The sequence below is a fragment of the Agelaius tricolor genome, unplaced genomic scaffold, assembly GCF_023055355.1.
Source record: "Agelaius tricolor isolate 1412-34295 unplaced genomic scaffold, bAgeTri1.0.p SCAF_20, whole genome shotgun sequence".
Taxonomy (NCBI): domain Eukaryota; kingdom Metazoa; phylum Chordata; class Aves; order Passeriformes; family Icteridae; genus Agelaius; species Agelaius tricolor.
This window is the reverse complement of record NW_027269280.1, coordinates 8929832-8950983: the sequence shown is the minus strand read 5'-3', so window position 1 is coordinate 8950983 and position 21152 is coordinate 8929832. Positions and strand designations below refer to the sequence as shown.

General features: G+C 39.8%; 1 protein-coding gene across 1 annotated transcript in view; it reads right to left on the bottom strand.

Moving 5' to 3' along the window:
• The window catches only part of MED13L (mediator complex subunit 13L), a 168895-nt gene that overhangs the window by 69806 nt on the left and 77937 nt on the right, over positions 1-21152 (bottom strand). The window contains exons 3-4 of the mRNA XM_071445451.1: positions 18126-18210; positions 13765-13848 (exon numbers count right to left, since the gene is read on the bottom strand). Coding sequence (XP_071301552.1) covers positions 13765-13848; positions 18126-18210 — 169 coding nt within the window. The remainder of the gene's footprint in view (positions 1-13764; positions 13849-18125; positions 18211-21152) is intronic.

Below are 21152 nucleotides of genomic sequence, written 5' to 3'. Positions count from 1 at the left end.
AGTACTGGACTTCAGGTGTGATTCTCATTGTTTATTAACATGTACAGAAAATATTGTTATTTTTAAAAGAGTTTGGTCCACATTATTTCTTCAAATAATCAGTGACTTCATTTAGAGAATATTGCTGAACCTTCTTAAAAGATCTCAGAAACTCTTGAAATGTGAAGCAACTGTATCCCCAAAGCTCTTGTAACCTAGCACAGTGAGGACAGAACATGCCCTGGCTCCAGAGGTGGTGGAAGTCACTTGTTCCTTTTTTAATCTCAGGAGTTTTACAGCAAGGAAATTGTGTGCTCAGCTTTATTAGAGCAGTTCAGACCAAAACAGGGAGCAAATTGCAAAAATCCACCTCCAAGTAGCAGACAGGTCACATGAGCACGTCAGTGACACAAAGCACACTGCCAGAAAAGCAGAGAGGCATCAGGACAGCCTAAAATAAAGCACTGCTATTTTTAGTTCTTTGTTGCTGTTCATTGCACTGTACCAGAAATAGATTCTAAAATAAGTATGGAGGTTTGGTGGAGACTTTATTGGTCCATCTGTTCTCCAGGAGACTTTGATTTTTCTGTAATACTACACAAATGACAAAGCTGCAGTACGTGAAGATATCCTCAAATATAAATATGTAATCAAAAGAATTTCCAGGAAAACATGCAATAAACCATAGTCAGTCCAGCCTCAAAACAGTGGTTTGCTGTTTGCAACTTGAGCAAAACAAAACCCCACCAAACTAACACTCTTATTTCAAGATCTCTATTGTGACAGTGTATTGTAAAAGGATTGACTGGTTTATTTTTTAACTCAAAGTAAATCATCTCCACTCATGCAAAACCATCATTCAAAATTGGAACATTAAATAGATTTCTCTTTTTATATTCTTGAACTGGTAATTTACATCCAAAATGAATCTTCAAAGATCATAAATGCTACATAAAGGGAAATGGAAATGCAGTTGAAATTACCAGAGAGTGTGTATGTGTGTGTGACACAAATGGAAACAATCATGGATTTGTTGGAAGAGTGGCCTTAAGAATAATGCAGTACAAGAGCAAATCCTGCTGCACTGCACCCTTTATTACAAAGAACAACCACTGTAAGAGAAGAGGAGAGATTTGGTGTCACTGACAGTGTTAGCTCCTGTAAATAATGCACAGGGTGGGGGAATGGACAGTTAAACTGACTGGCCAGTAGAATTTCCCAGTCAACTGGTTCACAAGATTTAATTCCTTCATTTAGAACAGCATTCTCTGTGCTAACTTCCTCCAGTGAGATTTTTTTTCTCTGTAACTTTTACCATCAATACAAGTGCTTCAAGTTTGGACTGAACTGTATTAAACAGATCTGTGTGGGCAGTTCATAAAGTGCTCCAGCTTACTTTAATTAGTTCTTTTAATTCTCTCACTTATACAAACACTACAGCTACTTAAGTGCCTCTCCTGAGATCACTTAGCCCTCTTTGATTTCTTCCACCATTGAGACACAGTCCTTGACTTAACTTTGCATTTAAAAGAGACATCACAATTATTAAGGCTAAATAATGAGAATTAAAAGAAGAAGGCAAACAGCACAGAAACAAATTCTGCTCTGATTATGATACTGGAAAAACTAGAATTTAAGGCAAAGAACTGTAGTACAACTTCAGATAAGTCAAAGACTGAATGAGGGGAAGGGAAAAAAAACCAACGGGAAAAAAAAACCCCACCAAAACCCACCAAAATTAAATTCAATAGAAACAAACATAGAGAAAAGGAACAGGAGGCAAAAATAATAATTCCATACAAAGAACATAAGGAGTTTTCATTGTGAAGGAGATGAACTGAACAGAGAGAGCAGATGTGTACTAAAATCAAAAGGCTTCAGACAAAGAAAGATATAGAGTTACATTCTCTCATCCACACAGGAAGTAGGAGCCCTAAAGTACACTAATGAATGAAAAAATTAAACCAAAAATCCCAACCTTTTTTGCAATCCCAACCCATTGCATAGATGAGCTATGGTATTAATTACCAACAAGTATTTATGCAGGCTGAAATTCTGTGTGGGTTCAAACTCAATTAAATGCACAAAAGAAAAATTCATCAACAGTTGTTAAACATAAAAATATGTTAAGTTGTATTGTCAAACCCAGCAGGAACCTGACCGAGTGTACAGAAAAACAACTGAATTCTTGACATGATCTGAAGACTCTTCCCTGAGCTGTCCCACTTCTGACCACTGCTGGAGACAATTTTTATGGTAAGGGATTATTTAGGATCTGGGTATATTCCTTTTTAAGAAATTAGAAGCACATAATCATAGGCAGCTTCCTGAAATGCCCAGAGTAACTACTACACTGATTTTTATCTGACTTGGCCAAATGCTACATCTCTCTCATGGCTGGGGCCAAAGTAGGCAGAATCTGATACTCTTCAGGCAACATTTCCACTCCTGCCTAAATTAAATCTTTTTCTAGGAATTGGGCAGGGCAGTAAATAATTTCTCTGTATGTGTCTGTCCTAGGGAACTGCTCTCCAAAATGTCAGATCTAAACATGGTTTCAGCTACACTGTGTGCAAACATAGGCATTCCTAGTTTTCAGATTATGTAGAAAAGAGAGAATTCTTTACATTAGACATCCAGTTCCATATTTTAGACTGTTGGATCCTTCAACAAGGAAAACAAAGGAAGATATTTTAATGTTCTTCCTTCAGCTCTTCTCCATCAGCTTTCCAGTCAGCAGATGGAAATTATATAATTAGATGTACTGACATCATCATCCAAAAAACACTTGCAGTTCCCCGTGTCTTCAACAGCTGGCAACATGAAGAGATTAAAAAGAGATGAGATCCCTCCAAGTAATTTTTGCAGCTTGCTTTCCTCAGGAGACAGAAAATCCCCTTGGCTCATGGAAAATTAAATTTACCTCTGTATTACCACCTTGTCCTTCAAGATTTTTCTCCCCACAGTCCATGCCTGCAGACATCCTGGCCATCAGCATTAGTCTCTTACTCAGCCATGTCACATCATCAATCGTGGGACCATATTTTGGAAATCCTAGGCTCCTTCACATAGGCACCCACAACTCCCACTTCTCTAGAATGCCTTCCCCCTCCCACTCCTCCAGGGAGGAAACTCCAAAAATTGTCACCATGACATTCAAACTGACAGAAATCAGGGGAAGGCAACAGCCCTCCGTGCAAGTTTCCATTTACCCAAATATTCCAGTATCTAGCAGTGCATTGCTGTGCTAAAAGATGGCCAGCATTACACAATGCACAGTCAGAAAACTGTTTTTCAGTCCAAAATTGGACTGGTTCTCGGAAATCCAGATAAAACTTGAACAACAAGGCAAGAAGAAAGGGTGGGGGGAAAAGGGAGAAGTCTACTCCTGCAGGAAGAAAGTATCTTGCAAGTCTCCCACAGGCAAGTTTTACACAGGCATTGCTAAATGCAGGGATGCATGAGGAATTCCTGTGGGGTTTTTCCTCAGGGATCACCACAGATTTAAAGGTACTGCCACAGATGTGGCCTGGGACCACAGGATACTTCATCTGCAATTCCCTGGGCAGGTGAACACTGACCAAAATACTCACTGAGGTATCTCTGCACACACAGTGTCAGGACTTGGAGCCTTTTCCCTGAGTAGTGCAAACTCTCTGTAACTCTCATAAGCTACCCCAGAAGTAGCATTTCCCATCCTGAAGAACACTGTCCACATCCAAGCCTTATAACAGCAAATCTGCAGAGATGTCATCACAGCAAAGAAGTCAGGACCACAGGTGTTGCCACAGAGAAAAGCCACGCTGTGATCCCTGCTGCACCCCCAGACCTGCTGGCAGCAGCATCAAGCACAGTATTGGCAAAGATTTGTTTGGCAATGCTGGAAGAGTATTTTGCTGGGCACCTGGAAAAAAGGTCTGCTCCTCAGGAGTTATCCTCTCTTGGCTTTATTAACAGGGTGGAGTTGAGAGACTAAATGCAGTCTGATTTATTACAACAACATTTTATGCTTATTGATCTTTTAGAAAGAAAACATGACATAAATGCACTGTGTGCCATGACTGTGAAGCAGAGGGCTGCCCACATGCAGGTCCAGACAAGTGGGTTTATCTATCCTACCTCAAGGAATCCAGACAGCCCAGACACACACACTGCTAGAGAACCCAATTCTGCTTTCCAAAATGTTATCCAGTCACTTGTCCAGGAATTCTCAACTTCCAAAGTGCAGACACTCAGAACATAAAAAGTCACTTCTCTGCCCAAGTGAGAGCCCTTGAGAGCTGCCCAGCATTTGGGATTGAGAAAGGAGCTGCTCCACACCTGCTCCTCACTCTGCCTCCAGCTCAGGCCACATAGAACTTGTGCAGAGTTCAAACTGAAGGAACAAGGTCTGCCCTGCAATCCCAAGCAGGAGGAGAAGAGGCTTCTTCCTGAAGACTTGCCCTTCAAAGGGCAAAATTCTTCAACAATTCACCACAAAATCCCAGTTTGTGGGAGGTATGGCAGCAATGGATCACACATCCATTGCCAGAACCTCTCCCTGCCTCCCCCTCCTGCCCCACTCTTCTCAATGAAAAAGCTGTTTTTAACCATATGAGATTTCTCAAAGAGGAGAAGTAAAAGCCCTGTCACCAGTCAGTACCTCTTGCTACAACTCAGAGAGAGCATCCAAGAATAACAACCAGTGGCTTCTTAATGCACTTTACTAATCCAACTCTACCCAGTTTGTCCCACCAAACACCATTGCTCCAACTGCAGCTCCTCCCATTCTAGACAGGTTTGAAAGCAAATATTGCTGAGCTCAGGACAGAGTTTGGTTAGAGTGATTATGCAGGGGAAGAGAACAAGCCATTGGAAGCAAAAACCTCTGTCCTCTCACCAACATACTGCAGCCAAAATTCAGAATTTTGCTTTCTCAGTTGCCAACAGAGTTCACAAACGGTGATGCATTTTAAGATGAATCTGCTGAGTAATTGTTTGTATCAGCAGATTGGTCCTGTGCAATGCTCACTTCAGCCTTGGAAAGGCTGGCCTGCAGCTCCCTGTTCATTGTTCAGATATGGGTTTGTTTGTGCTAGAGGCCCACTCAGAGAAACTGGTTTATAAAGCCTTATTTAGATTATATAGGATATACCAAGTGTTCATTCAAGTTTGCTGTCTTCTAAACCAGCAGTCAATTCCTACCAAAGCTACTTTAAAGCTGTGTCATTACCCTCAATCTGACCTTTTATTAAGTTAAAACACTACAGGCATTCAGAAGATGAACACAGTTTTTGCTCAACTTTATAAATGGTTCCAGACAATTAGTGTTTAAAAATAAGCATTTCCATAACATTTTTGGCAGCATAGCAGTCACAAAATAACCCATTTATATTCCTATCATTTGAGGATTTCTTAAACAAGGGACCTGGTTGCACAACACCTAATGGACCATGTAGCATTGCACAAAAAACACATTATTTTGCAGTATTTAAAGGACTTGTTCCACCCCCTGCCATAGCCAGGGACACCTTCCACTATCCCAGGTTGCTCCAAGCCCTGTCCAGCCTGGCCTTGGACACTGCCAGGGATCCAGGGGCAGCCACAGCTTTTCTGAACAATCTCTGCCAGGGTCTCCCCACTCTCATATTTAATTCACATTCCTAACATTTAATTTAAACCTACTCTCTTTCAGTTTAAAACCATTCCTGTCACCACCATTTTAGTCTAAGCCTTCAGAAAATAAGGGTTTCCAAAAAATTTTAAGGGAAGTCTCAGAAAACAGACTTTGAGAATAAAGAACCTACATAACTGTTATGAAACAAAGCTTTAATTCAAGATTAGGTTATTTAAAATAGATATAAAAGTGTCAGTAAAATAAATGAAAAAGGTATTATTGATGACAGAAATAATTCAATGGAATTGCTTTCAGTTGGAGTTTTCTTTCCTGTTTTTGGAGAGAGATTGAAGATTTTTTTTTTTTTTTTGCTTTGGACCTCAATTTTATTTGTGAATACGAGAAAGTGTATTTACTGAATTGGACTGAAAACAAACCCCACAGTGGTACTGTTTTTGCAGAACTCACAAGACTATATATGAGCATTTTAAATCAGTCTAAGGCCCAAATCCAGCTTAATTTTCAGACACCCAGGCAAACCATTCTCTCCTGTTCCTGGAAGTTCCTACAGCACAGGGAGCAGAGTTGCACTGCACCTACAATTAAAGTTGCAGCAGATTTAAATATTCCAAACTAAGGCCCTCTAAATATCTACAGAAGCCCTTAAGTCAATTCATTACTGATACAGTAAGTGACAACACTTGTGTTTGGCAGACAGTGCAACTGGGAGCCCTGACAAATCTCATTAACAGCACATCAGGGGCACTTAGATTATCCTTTACACACAGTGCCAGGACTGAGTGTATAATGAGAAAAGGAGCTTAAACTTTAGTGGGACTGCACTAATTGGTCACCAAGTCCTGATTAAGCCAGGCTTCATATATAATTACTGAAGTTCAAGTATCTGACACAAATGTATCCAAAAACATTTAATGAAGATAGTCACTTCTAAACTATACAAATAAAAAATAAGGCATGAAAAAGGAAAGAAACAGAGAAATAGGCAAATTATCCACCTGAACTACCTGCCTTTTGTACACTCCTTGTGCAAAATATTTCAATCATTTAAATAACTATATTTTTAAATTAAGAAAGTGTAAAGATAATCTCTCAATTACATTAAATAATGCAAATATTTAGAATATATACAGGCATTCCAGTAACCTTATATATATAAATAACATTGCCCAGAAAAAGTAACTACAAGAGAATGTTTTACAGCATCCAGAAGTTAAAGATTACTGGATCCATTTTATATATATTTGTTCATTTACATTAATTAAATCAGTAAAGAAGGTCCTTAACTTCAAAACTGCAGAGACAACTCTTCTGTCTTATAAACTGGAATCCATAGAAGTATGTGCCAGCACATCCCCCCCAGGTGGTAAAAGAGGAAACACATGAAAACATAGCCTAACACACACATCCTGGATATCTTGGCTTCCTCAAAATCCTACAAGGAGGTGGTAGTTACAAACACACACTCAAAGTAGACAGATTCTGAGTATTTCAGAGGGGGAAAGGCAATCCAAAGTCTTGGGTAGCTCACAAAGATCAGACTGTGACACTCTGTGACAGCACCCTGAATGTCTGCCCCAGCTCAAACACAGCCCAGGAATGAGGGTGCCTTTGGAAGCAGCAAGCATGATGGAATTCTTCTTTCTCAGGACAGAAAGGGATGAGACCTCTGCTACCAATTCATTTCAGACTGGGGGATGTTGGTCAGGAGTATCTGCCTCCTGTGCTGGAAGCTCATGAGGAGCCAAACACCTGGAGTTTACATAGATCCCTTTACAAGACTGTGCCCCACCAGAATCTTCTGTGAGTACCAACCCTGCTGCCTCCTGCTGGGAGTTCCTGTGTGACAGCAGGGACTCTGATCTGCCGAGCGAGTGCCCCATCAGCTGCAGCAGCAGCACTGAGATCATCCAGACAGGAGGTCACTCCAGTCACAGAACCTCCCTTACCAAGGGTGCACTTGTGAAGAAACAACTTTTACCTCACTTCTATCAGCAGAATACAAGCTATGACATGACTGAACAGAGCACACCTACCAACATCCCTGCTGCTTTATCTGAGGTGGCTGGCTCAGGTCCAGGCCCTCAGCAAGCAGCAGGGTAAGACACTGCACAGCATCACCTGAATTGGCTGCAGCAGGGACACGCAGCAAACTGGAAGCACAGCTCCAGAGCCATCTCACCAATGACCCCATGCCGGGAGCCCTTCTATTGTTCCCAGGACGTTATCCAGATTGGCAAGGGGCAAGGAATCTGAGGAATCGGTGCCTGGGGTTGCTTTGCTACTGTGTTTTTAATGGTTTTAGCCAGGAAAGGAGATGAAAAGGCCGGGCCCTGAGGCTGGGCCGGCAGCGCTGGGCTCCAGCTGCTCGGTCCCGTTCCTGAAGGACACCGCACAAAGGCCGCCCCACGCCCCGATGCACAGCTGGGCACAGCCTCTGCAAACTGGGTCACACACTTCAAACAGCAATGGAAATTTTACAGCACGCCCCAGCACGGTTCTTACCGGCTTTTAGGAAATACTGGTTTATTATCTTCCTTATTAAATAAAAAAAAACCAATAAAAAGACAACTGAATACCAAATATCCCTTAATTTATAGCTTATCTAGAAGGTTACTTTGGTGATAAAGCACATGAACATTGAGCTGTTCAGTCCAAAATGCTTTTTCCCTGCACAGTGTGCTAACATTTTCGATCAAGAATTTTACATACAAGTTTCCAGAAATACAAACACACAAAATAATCCAAGACTACCAGTAGCATATATAAGAATAGATAAGTTATTAAAATGGTAATGCTTGAATAGCCTTTTCCCAAAACATCATAATAGTATCCTTAAGTAACCCTAAGCTGCTAATAATATTTTGTTATTTTGCCTATAAAACATAAAAATATATTATATTTATGAGTGGTATTCGATTAATACACTTAAATAAAATGATATTAAATTGCTTGGAAAACTCTATAAACATAAGCATGTTTATATCTTGATCTCACCTTGATATATTTGCAACTTTTGCCTGAAAAATGCATGTGGAAACACTTATTTTAAAATATCTATTTTAGAACTATTTCTTCTGCTAAAATACAAATGCAGACTATATCACATTGGGTACACTACACAATTTTTCAGAGTAAGTAAGAGTTAATTCAGCTTTAGCACACACAAGATTACCAATTAAAATAACACCAGCCACAGATATAACCCACCAACTTGGTGTAGGGTTTTACTGAAACCATAAGTAATCCTCAGAAGAAATTCAACAAAGATGAACATAACATTTCAGAACTTAAACCTTGAAAATATGAAAATATTTCTCTAGGAACTAAGCCTCTTAAACTGAAATAGAAAAGCTTATTTTTACAGAGGTACGAAGAATTATTGGAAAATACACAGTATTTCTTATTACTCCATATTTCTATCACATTTATTTTGACAAGTCAGGAATAAGAACACATTATTTAAAATTAAGTCAGATTGATTTTTATTATTTTGCTGCCTAGTCTCTCCTCATTTGTAATGGTGTTGGCAATACTGTACATATATATTACTATAGCATCACTAGACACCATTTTCAAGGCACATATATGATCACATTGCTGAATTTTTTAAGATGGCTAAAATACAAGTACACAAATGTGCAGCATTAAAATAACTTATAAGACTTCTTTTTCTCAGCATCAAGGAAATAAAACCCTCCTCACTGCATCACAGCAAACTGCACATGCACAGACAGTTACTTTTTCTCTGCTGAGGAATTCCAATCTTCATAAAAATTTAAATAGAGCACTTCAACTCATTTTACTGTGCTTTTACTGCACTATGTCACCATGCAATGAAACACCTGAGTGCCATTTGCCAGAAGACATTTTCTGTGCCAGAAGCAAAGCTCTGTGTGGGATTCAGCCAAGGTGCTCTGGTGCTTCCACTGTTTCTGGCACAGCAATTCCTGTCCAGGGCTCCCCAACCCTGATGTTTCCATGTGAAGACACTGACCTGACTGGCAGGAGCTCCTGGCATGGCACAAAGCAAATGCAGCTTGCAGCAATGCTCAGTGTCAACTCTGGTGTCACTGATTTAGGTATTCCTTGGATGAGTCCTACAGCTATTCCCAGGAAATTGAAGGCAATGATGATTTCAAGGATCTGAGAGAGGCAGCAGTGCTTCAAGTGTCTGCAGTCTTCAGATTTTGATGGCACTGATTAATGCCCAGTTTTCATGCTCACATAGAAGTGAACGCAGCTATTGACCAGAACTGGCTGTGGATGCACTGACTGAGCTTTTACAGAGGGAAAAGTTCCTGGATTAGGTCTGTAGGACGAGAGCTGGCATGGAATGCTCTGGATATTTATTAAGGTACCCATGCACTCACAACTCAAGAGATCTCTGTATTCCAGCAGATCACATGAGGCTGCCAAGTATGGGACAGTGACAGCTAGAAATCTGTTTGGGAATGGCAGTCCAAGAGCTGCATGTCCCTGCAGCCTGACTGCAATGCCACTGCCCCATCCATGCTGGCTCACAGAGGGCACAGGGGCTGCCTAAGCCCCGTTCCTACCTGCCAGCCATCTCACTGAGTAATGAAGAGAGGAACAAGCTCTAATTCGAAATATTCTACTGATGGAGTAGTTTTCTTGTTAAGGCTAAAAATACCCAGCACACTTTTGGAAGAGGGGATGACCCATAAATTATTTAAGCTACAAAAAGCAACAATTTTTTTTTTCATGTGTTCTTTACATTGAATTTCATTAAAAACAGCTTAACAACTTGAGCTGCTCATATAGTTCAAAATAAACTGATTTCCCCCTGAATTTCCTACACACTAAGAAAACAATCACTAAAACAATCAGCAGAGATTCTTACATAAGATGGTCATCATTTTTCTTTTCGGTAATTGTTTAACATTTCATTGTGACGCTTTCCAAAACCAAAAAAAAAACCCCATATAGACAGTGAGAATGAATTTTCATCATACAGTGAAAGGCACTACCAATGCCTCAGATCAGACAAGTTCTGTGAATTCCAAACATACAGATCTCCTTTAGAAAGCTGTGTGAAAAAATAATCAAGTTTGCCATTTCCCATCAGTAGCGTGAAACCTATTTTAGACACTGCTGTAGGATGACAATAAAATGTGTAGAATTATTTAGGAAGTGACACATAATACTGAAGATACTTAGGAAAGGAAACCCACAAGTTCTGCACTAAATTTCCTGTCAAAAGCATCTGGTCTGCACTGAAAGCAAAACAAAACACAAGTATACAGGGATCTGTCTGGAACTCCCTCTGCTGTTCCCTCAGTCCTCCTGGAAGAGCAGCAAAGCTCATCCTGCACTCAGTTCCCAGCACTGCCTGGGAAGGCAGGCCAGGCCCTCTGTTGTTCTTAGGCCTCCCTCTCACATCTCAGCATAAGTAGGTCATGGCCACTGCCATGCTCCACTTCATCTTTGACTTCATTCTGAAATCACAGCCCTCCCATCCTTCTCCTTTAATGCAATTCACAAAAAGCACAGGCCCTGAAGGACTTTACTCCTTGAAAGCCAGCCCCTGACTTTTAACTCCTTCCCTGTTCACTTACACCCAGCCCAGGACCTCAGTGTATTCCTGAAATGGCATCAGTAACTCTGGACATTGGAAACTTGACATGAGCAACTCTGCCACAAGCAAAAAAGTAGAAAAGCAGACTTCAGAAATGGTTCTATTTCTTTAGCAGAATGACACCTGCTGGTTTCCACCATTCAAGGGGGGATATATCCATACAGATTTCTTTCCACACTCAAGGAGAACAGAGCAGGTGTTTTCAGCAGGGACTGCCAGTTCCCAGACTCCAATCTGATCACTGTACACACATGCAACTTATTTCTATTACTTTATATAATAATATGGCTTTAAGTAATATTTTATAAAATGCCTTTTTTGGCTATTAAAGTTTTATGTTAAAATACCTAAACACCCTCACAGCTGGCCTCTTTCCTGCAACAATTTCTTATTGCTTTATCTAGAACAAGCTGCTGCTTAGACCAAGAGCTTCAAAGAATTTATCTGGAATTAACATGAATCAATTTGTGAAGATAGCTTTTTGTGCTATGCTGAGAAAGCTTAAAAGATTAAATAAAAGGTGTCTGGACAGATTAGTCCCCAAAGCCTCCTTCTACTTGTTGCTACTGTCCACAATTGACTTTACTCTCCAATTCTGCAGTCTTTTCTGCAATCTTTCAGGAAGATTAGTTAATGTTATATTTACAGCAAAAAAAATTAGCCTGAAATGACACAAAACCTATTTCAAATTAGACATAATTATTATTGCTACATAAACACTTTTGAAATGGTGCATATCCAAAGGATCTATAGTGACAAGAACTTTATAAAAATAAACAGAGAAACCAACACCCCCCTCAACCAACAACAAACATTATCTTCTTCAAATCAAGAGTGCACCCTCCAACCCTTAAATCCTCAGTGTCAGATTTATATATGGAATACTTTAAACACAAGCTGAGGTTAACATGAACTCAGGTTTTGTGACATCTTCCAGGCCAGATTTCTTTATGTGCAGACTGCACTTCTGTTTACAAGCGCAATTATCCCCTACAGAACCCTCACTGTGCAGGTTGATTTGGTGTTACACACATGTAACTCAGACACAGGATTTACTAACCTGGCAGAATTCTAAGGTGACATTACCCCCCACGCCAGTGCTGCTGCTGTTTTTGACAGACATCATCTACTGTATCAGATGCTTAATTTATTAAATTGATACACACCAGGAACAGGCAGGAGACTCACAAGCACATTTAATCTGAGCACTCAGGCTGCAATGACGTGGATAAAACAAACAGCTTTTGCTGAAAGGAGCTGCCTCTCTTTTCCAGAAACTGGAATTGACCCCTACTTACGTCACTTAAGGGAATTAATCTTGCAGAAAATTAAGCTGATGTTGGTATGATCAGAAAAGCAGCAGGAAAACACAAGAGAGAAAGGTGGTTACACACAGCCAGGACAGGGGAAGGTACGGAAAAACCTGGACCTTTCCATGGCTCCTTGCCATTAGATCAATGTGAAATCAAAGGTTACACACACAGTGTCAGCCACAAAGTAAACAGTAACAAAGCAGGTAACCCCAAGCTACGTTAACACTTTCAGGTTTTAGAAAGGAGACAAATCCATGGTCAATTCCTGAATTATCTCAAAACCAAATGCACTTTATAAGCAGCTGGTTTGCACCAGCTTGCTACAGAAGGAAGCCAATGGTTTGTAGCATTGCACTGTAACATTTCTGCAGCTAAACCTAGCAGTGAGATCACGATGAGAGGGAAAAGACAGGTCTGATGTGCAGGATGATTTCCACCTGTCCCCACGCTGCCATCAGACGCTGTGTGACTGCAGTGTGGTGGATGGATGAAGAAGTTGCCACCCCACTTCATCTCCACTGCTCATTACCTTCAAATCTCCCAGCATAACTGCGTGTTTAGTCACTTCCTAACCCAGTTCTGTCAAAATGATTCCCGTTAGAAAATCTGTGTTTCAGCTTAACTCAGATTATTTTTGACAGAACTTGTTTAGCGGATGACTATAAATGCAAGTACCAGAAGATCTGAGAACATTGTAACCTTTAGAGCTGGAGAGGAAATAGCGAGCAGTGGAGCCAGCTACCCCTGTTCCACGGCTGTGTTGCTGTGGGAGAAGCACATTAATCACTCCTATAGGTCTGATCTGTCAGCCTGCCTGAGCAGGGAAAGCCATGTATCGAGGGTGGCATCTTTAAGGAAAATAAATCAGGAAATCTATAGATGACTTATTTTACAGCTTAAAATGTCAGGCTGGGGTTTAGTGTCCAGAAATTAAAATAATTCGTTATAACTGCCTGCAATTCTGTTGTATAATGAGAGGAAAAGGCAGATGCTGCTCAAAAGATATTAATAAATGTGACATTTCTGTGGAGCTAATGGATAAATACCAACCTCGCCTTCTTATCCTAAATTATCATAACAAGGCCTGAAAACTTACTTAATTGCTTTTTATGTATTACTGATGTGAACACGGTGTCTGTGTTTTCACTTGTTACATGGCAAAAGAAGCGGGAAAACTACCACCAAAATTCAGCATCCAATTACCACCCCACAACCCACAACACTGACAGGAGCAGGACTTGATGTAAATATCTCCTTACCTTTTATTAACTGGCTTCTCATCCTTGTCATAGGGCCGTATGAACCATTTCCCAATTCTTACAAAGTTTTTATCCATCAGGCATCTACAAAACAATTACAGCAACAATTACTAGTTACATCTAACAGTGTAATTAAAGGGAGTCTTTGAAGACAGTGATTCTGAGGGATTAGGCAGCTGAATTTCAATCAGACTGAAATAAAAGTTTGTAGGTTTTGGGTTCCACTTTTTTTGTTTTTCCACATCAGTCATAGAAAATCCCTGCCCCATGTCATGATGTTGTCACCAATGCTGAACTTCACACATGCATTTTCCCCTCATCTTTGCCACAATCTTTTCCACTCTGTGCTACTTTTTGCTGACTGATTCCTCATTCTACTTTTCACAATCCTCTTCTTGAACAAAAGCCATTCATTAGTACTGATTCTTTTCTATCCAGTCTTTCAGATTTCAGATGATAAAGAATATGCATTCCCTTATTTGTGGCACGTAAATGGTCAGTATAGGAATGACAGAAAATTGCATTAAGGAAATATTAACAAGGATTCAATTTCCCTTCACATAATCCCCAGCACGATTTCAGGTGCTGAAACTCCCACAATTACTGCTCCCTCTGTTAGAAACCTCACTTCATCAAATATACTCCTACATCACCAAAATTAGAGCAATAAGTTCCATTTTCTGTGGTCCCTTTGAAAGTCCATAGTTTCTTTTTAGAAACTGCATATTCTTCTTAAAAAAAAACCCCAACAGCGAGGACTCAAAGTGATCAATACCCAATTTAAATGGACAAGTTAGGGAGTGCCTGGTGCCTTTCTAAATCCACCTGTGCAGATGAATCACAGGAGCAATTTGCCAACCCTGAGTATGCCTCATACATTAAACATGTACACTCGAACATGCTTCCCAAGGGACCACACACAGAAATTCATAATTAAGGCATATTTTTCAGTAAGGTAAATAATATGCTTCAAAAATTCTGTAAAACTGGTTATTTGTTGCTTATGGTTTATACACCATTACAAGTAATATGCAAGCCTTGCCCATACATTTCACATCTATTCAGTATTTTTAATTCAGATGAAAGAATTGGATTTTTCCCCTCTTCTAAGTTTTCCAATAGTTTATTTCTATAGCAGCTGCTAGAGATTAGCCAAAACAAAGGGGAAAAAAACCTAAAAATCACATGAAACTTTCTGGGCAAGTACATTCTGCAAGGTTCAAAAAGCTGTGTGATCTACACTTCAAAGCATACCTAGAAGACACAGGAAATGGACGACTGACAACGTAAATACTAATATGCTCCTAATTTTTCTGTATAAACTTGGCAGGACTTTCTAAAGTTAAAGCTGAAGAAAATTCTACCAGCACTTTCTCAATTAAAGCAAAAATAATCCACTTCAGTTGAATAACCAATATCTTAAACTGACTACAAAAGCTGAGGCAGCAGAGATCTAAAGACATTAGCAGAGGTGGGGAAAAAAAAGCTTCAGCAACTATTTCCCTAGGAAATATTTGCTATCAGAGAGTCTGTCAGTGCCAGCATGTTTTATACAAACAAAAGGAAGTCTGTGAAGTTTACATCAGATCCCTAAAGAAAATAATCTGTAGTAGCAAAAAAATGTAATAAACTCTTCCCATCACACACACTTCAATGCCACATCGCTGTGTCTCACCACAGCAGGTTTAACTGCCTCAAGCTAATGCTGCTTTCCTGGAAAAAAAGTCTTCATGGGAAGATTTGTCCTTAAAAATCAGTCAACCCTCCATGCTAAACTAAATCATGGGTTATTTAAGGAATAATCCCATATAAAATCAGAGCCATGCCTGCAGCAGTGTGGATCTCAGATGCGGCCGGGTGGGCAGTTCACAATAGTATAGTTATTTTTGCTGTATAAGCACTAAAGGTAACCAGTCTTTCACAGTGAACTGCAACAATGGACTTGTGACAAAAAAAAAAAACCTAATACGTGGTCATAAAAAGCAGTTAGTTAATGATATAAGGACATGAAACACCCTGCAGGTCCTGGCTTCTCTCCCCCCTCAGGGCTGGGCGATCCCTCCCTCAGCAGCGCAGCTGTTCCAGCACTTCACTGGCGCCTGACCTCCTGTATTTCTGATTTTTCCATGAAAAAATGACCCGTCAAGGGCACACCAATCGTTATGAAACAACACCGTAATATTTTGACTACTCATCCCTCAAATCTTGTAATGTTTTCTATACTGCCAATTAACATAATCTGAGCATTAGTGTGCGTGGGAAGGGCAGGGGGAATTAAAAAAAAATAACACACAATCAGTTGTGTAAAGGCCATTTTTCTTGCCTTTGCCAGAGTTAGGTCAAAATTGTCCCCACAGATCGCTCGGGCTCCTCCGTGAGGGGCCGCCCCCCGCTCACGGCTCCTCCTCCCACCATTTCCTTCCCGCCACGGCCGATCCCCCTCAGCCTCCAGCAAAATAAACACGAAATAAACCCCAAACCCTGCAAAACCGCAGCCGCCGGCACCACCCGGCACTGATGGGCCAGAAACGGATCCGAGCCTTCTGCTGTATTAATGGGGCTTTTCCTAAACACCGGGGAAAATAGGACTTTAAAGTGCTATTTAATAAAGCCTGCACACATGTTGCTATTACTTTAAATGAAGTAATTATTATGTTAAATTCAGATTTAGTATGGCAGGCCAATTAAAAATAATAAATAAAAAGTGAATAACTTGAATTAAATTAAACTATGAAAGTGTAAAAACTGTAGTCAGCAGAGCAGCGAGAAGATGCTCATATCCAAGGCTGGGACTGCAGCAGGAGTTGTATCAGCTTATCATGACATGAATTATATCTGCTTATCATAACATTAATTATATCAGCTTATCATAACATCAATCATATCATCTTATCACAACATTAATCATATCAGCTTATCGTGACATGAATTGTTTCAGTTTATCAGGACATGAACTGAGGCTGTCAGCAAACACCTGAGGTGTGTTCACCAACTACTGCTGGAAGAAAAAGACTTTCCAGTCACAGCTGGACAGAACAGTTCTGCTGACTCTGCCAAATGATTTCAATTAAGTTATATATTAAAAAAAAATAAATTTATTTCACAAGTTTAAAGAGGTCCAAAGAATAAAATTAGTCGCTTTACACTTTAAAAGTCAGCTGGCTGGATATCACAGATTAATAAAGACATATCAAATTAATTTTCCCTTTTATATTATACAGCTGCAAAAGAACTAATGAACATTCTAGACTTGGAATTTAATTTTTATACTTTCATTCATTCTAAGTACCCTACAAGTTTTATAAAAATCCCCTCAAGAGACTGATGGGATAGAAAACAGGGAATACAACAACTAATCCTTGTACCTGGGGATATGCACACAGGTAACTCAGTCACCCCACGGAAACACAGCCTCAGGAACATAATGCAAACCTCATTACCAGTAAATCTACATCAAAGCAAACAGGACACTAAATGAGACAAGATGAAAGTGTTCTCCATTTGCTTATTTTCTGAAAGAAAAAATATCCAAGGCTGCATTCTACAAAATTACTGCAACACAAAGGTGCATTCTATTTTGTTGTTATTATTATTATAACCTCAGAGAAAGTGGGAATAGTCTAATAACATTTAATTGTAAGAAGATATCCAGATTTGTAAGAACTAGGATGTAATACAGGAAGGTGATGATGACTTGAAGAACTGCAGAAACAGAAAGAAGAAAATTATATAGCCCAAGATGCCATGTCCCACTCAGTGGGCCTAGAGAACAAGGTAATCTTAAAAGGTGATAGCTGGATTAAGAAGAAAAAGGGCGTAAGTGATTAACTAATCACCGAATAACTCTGCAGTCAAATCATATATATAAAGAAAAAATATATATGGCTCATGAGAGCAAGAAACTGTTAAGCTTCACTCTGAATATTGTGCACAAATGTAGTCAAATTTTAACATTCACGAAACCAGGACAATTGAGAGAAGAGAGTTAAGAGCTTTTAAGATATGTATCATTTAACCTCATCAAGGCACTGAAGGTCAGATACAATTACACTCTCTAAGCACTTGCAGAAGGTGAAAACTCCCTCTTCTTTGCTTTTAAAACAGCACCTTAGCGAAAATCCGAGCAGAAATATGTATCAACATTATTGTTTGTATGAGTGTTTAATTTGTTTGCACAGCATTTTATGATAAATTACCAGTCAATGACTTAAGAGATTCATCTCTATCCTGTTCTCTTGGATTCAAAGTCTAACTCTAAAAAATGTAGTTTAAGATCCATAATAAGATAATTGCTCTGGATGTATCCTGTATGATTTTAAGTATCCAAATGAAATATTTGAGAGCACTAGAGTTTTTCTTACCTTTCCAGAAGATTATGAATTGCTTTGAAGAGCAGGGTCCTGCACTCATAGGAAAGTCCATTCTCCCAGAATCCTTCTTCCACCACTACAAAAACACAAAATGTCAATATGCTCAGAACAGGGAAATACAAACATTTATCCAAAACATATCTTCAACAGCTTTAATTTTCAAAGTAGCATGTTTCATTAAACTATTTCAACTATTACCTATATCACCGGAGCAGCTTTAATCTTTACTTGCCGAAGACGCAGCCTTTGAATTAAAAAAAAAAAAAAAAAAAAAAAAAGAAGCAGCAAACACAAAAGCATAAAAGAAAACCCATTTGTTTGTAGCATTCCGTATTCAAGTACAGGGGTGAGGAATGCACGATCATTCTTTGCCACCACTGCTGAGAGATCCTTTAAAACTTAACCACAGATGCCGACAATCAAGAAACAAAGTGAATCATTAAAGGTGTAAAATCAATTTACATAACTGAAACAACATGTAACAACTCCCCTGAACCTCTCGCTGTCACACTCAAGTGCAATTCCTCCATTGTACTGACTTCAACTATTGCAGTTTTAGCAATACACAGCAGATTTTATACCAAAATAAAAACTGCACACTCAGTACTGAACTGCAGAGATTTCAGAGTTTAAAAATGTAAGTCTAATTATCTCTCAGAGTAGAATGCAGCCTGAATTAGTCACCTGAAGGACAGACAACCCTCAGGAATATCTGCTGTCCTTACTCGTGGCTTTTGGGTGCTAAAACTACCAGGAGTAGCACTATTTCTGGTATGCCTGTACCGGATTCTAAATCTTACTCAGCCAGAAGAAGCAGAGTGAAAACAGATGATGAAACAACTTTTTCAAGGAGTAAGAATTCGTTAATTGTCTGAGTTCTGTCATTTCAATTTCACAAGAGTAGTCGGCAAATCTTTAAAAGTGCAAACATAAAATTCTACTGCACCTTGAAAGCGCTGAATACTTCACACCCCTCCCTGGCCAATTTGCAGGACGAGACCTCCCAGCAGCGCGTCTATCGCTCAGAGATGATTATCTCAGCATAGTTTACAACCATGTTTAAAGGCAAGCTTCTAAGGAGTTAGTGCTCCATGGAAAATACCAATATTGTCAGCAGCCTTCAAAGCCTCGAGCCACTGTTCTGCTGCTTCGGCAGGAGCTGTAACTCACACACTCAGACAAGAAAAGGAATATTTTTTGCATGTGCAATGTTGTGATATGTTAATGTCGGTAACAGAGCCTCTCTCTTCGTGCAGAATGGAAAAAGCCGGGTTTTAGTACCTAAAATCACCTTATCTGACAGCACAGGACTTGCCGGGAGAATGGAGACACAGACCCGTGCCCCTGGGCACAAGCAGCAGCCAAGGAGCTTTTCCTAAGAAACCACTGCAGGCCCTTTAATGCTTGCCAGCCTCGCTGACACCGAGGATGTAATGGGCCACGGCTATTTACTACACAGAACTCTGCTTTCATGGGTAAAACACTGTGCTTAAGGGACTCAGAACCCCCGTGCATGGTCAGAGCTATTGATGTATGAATTCTCAACAGCTCAGAACTACTGAAGCCCCAGAAGCTGCGAGGCAGGTCGAGTCTTGCACTTAAAAATTTCATAATCCTCAAATATATGAAAAGCAACAGATTAGTTACACTATGAGAGATCACACCTGCATGAAAATTCAGTATTTAAATTAAAAAATCAAATTTTTTGACAACATCATGAAGTTAACAGAACCTGTAAAAGTCAAAATAAATTCACTAGGCTGTACTGCCAGTACTGCCCCTGCTTTAGGAACTTAATCCAAAATAGGGGAGACAAGAATCAAGTCTGATTTTACAGGAAAGTTCCCACCACCAGTTCTGAAGTTCTCAATCCTAACTCCCTACCTACTCCTAGGTATACACAACAGACTAACAGGACCCTGCCACAGCTTATATCATCTCTCAGAACTATTTTCTGCAATTATAATTTTGCCATTTCAGAAGAATTCAGATCAGATCACGCTGCTTTACTGCTACACTGAATGTAATATTCTGTAGAGCTGGGATAATTTTAATCCCGAATTCTTTTGTGTCTGGACATCACCTGTATTCTTTTTCCCTGCTCAGTTTCCCTGGGCTAGCCCAGCCTGTTATTCCTCCACAATCCCAGACATGAAAGCACTACACATCCCAGCAGGAGGGACTGCATGAGGGAATGGAAACTGGCAGCACTCCCCCTCCCTACCCACCACCACAGCTGCATCCATGGCTGTCCTGCACTCAGCAGAGGAAATGTTTGAGAGGAAGGTGTCCAAAATCCTAGGAAAAGCAGGGAAAAGCAATGTTAACCTTGCAGCCAAGTGCCAAGGGTCAAGTATGCCATGAGGTCAGACTGGCTGAGGAGCAGCAGTGGAGTGGGACAGGGAAAAGGGGGAAATCTGGAGTGGTATCAACCCTCAATATTGTAATTTTCCAAACTGCCTTTCTTAGTACACAGAATTCACATAAATTATATATGAAATGGAAATAAAATTACTTCCCTATTAAATTTAACTTTAAGTGTATCATAAGACATTGCCATAACCATTTTCCTATAATAAATAATGCCTTTAATTCCCAGCTATATTAAAGCACTATACTTATTGTAATTATCTCTAATGCTTCTTTATCCTACTAAAAAAGTACATCTTACAATTAAGAGCATGTACATATGTCTGATGCCATAATAACAAGGAGGAAAAATTTGAAGTGCAGCATTTCACTTTCTCTCTGCTCATTGACTCCCTGATCCAGACTCCACAAGAAAAGTGTTGAAATGACTGGAGCAAGTTACAACTTCAGGATGCATATGGTGACCAATAAAAAAGCTTGGCAAAACACTACAAGTTAGACTATCCCTGTAAATTCCAAAGTTCCTGACACTTATTATTTAACTAGACTTTAGATTTTGAAGATTATTTTAAATTCCTTAGAGGAAATTGAAGCCTAGGAAATAGTCTCTGTCTCTCTACATGATGATTTCTAATGCTTTTAATACTC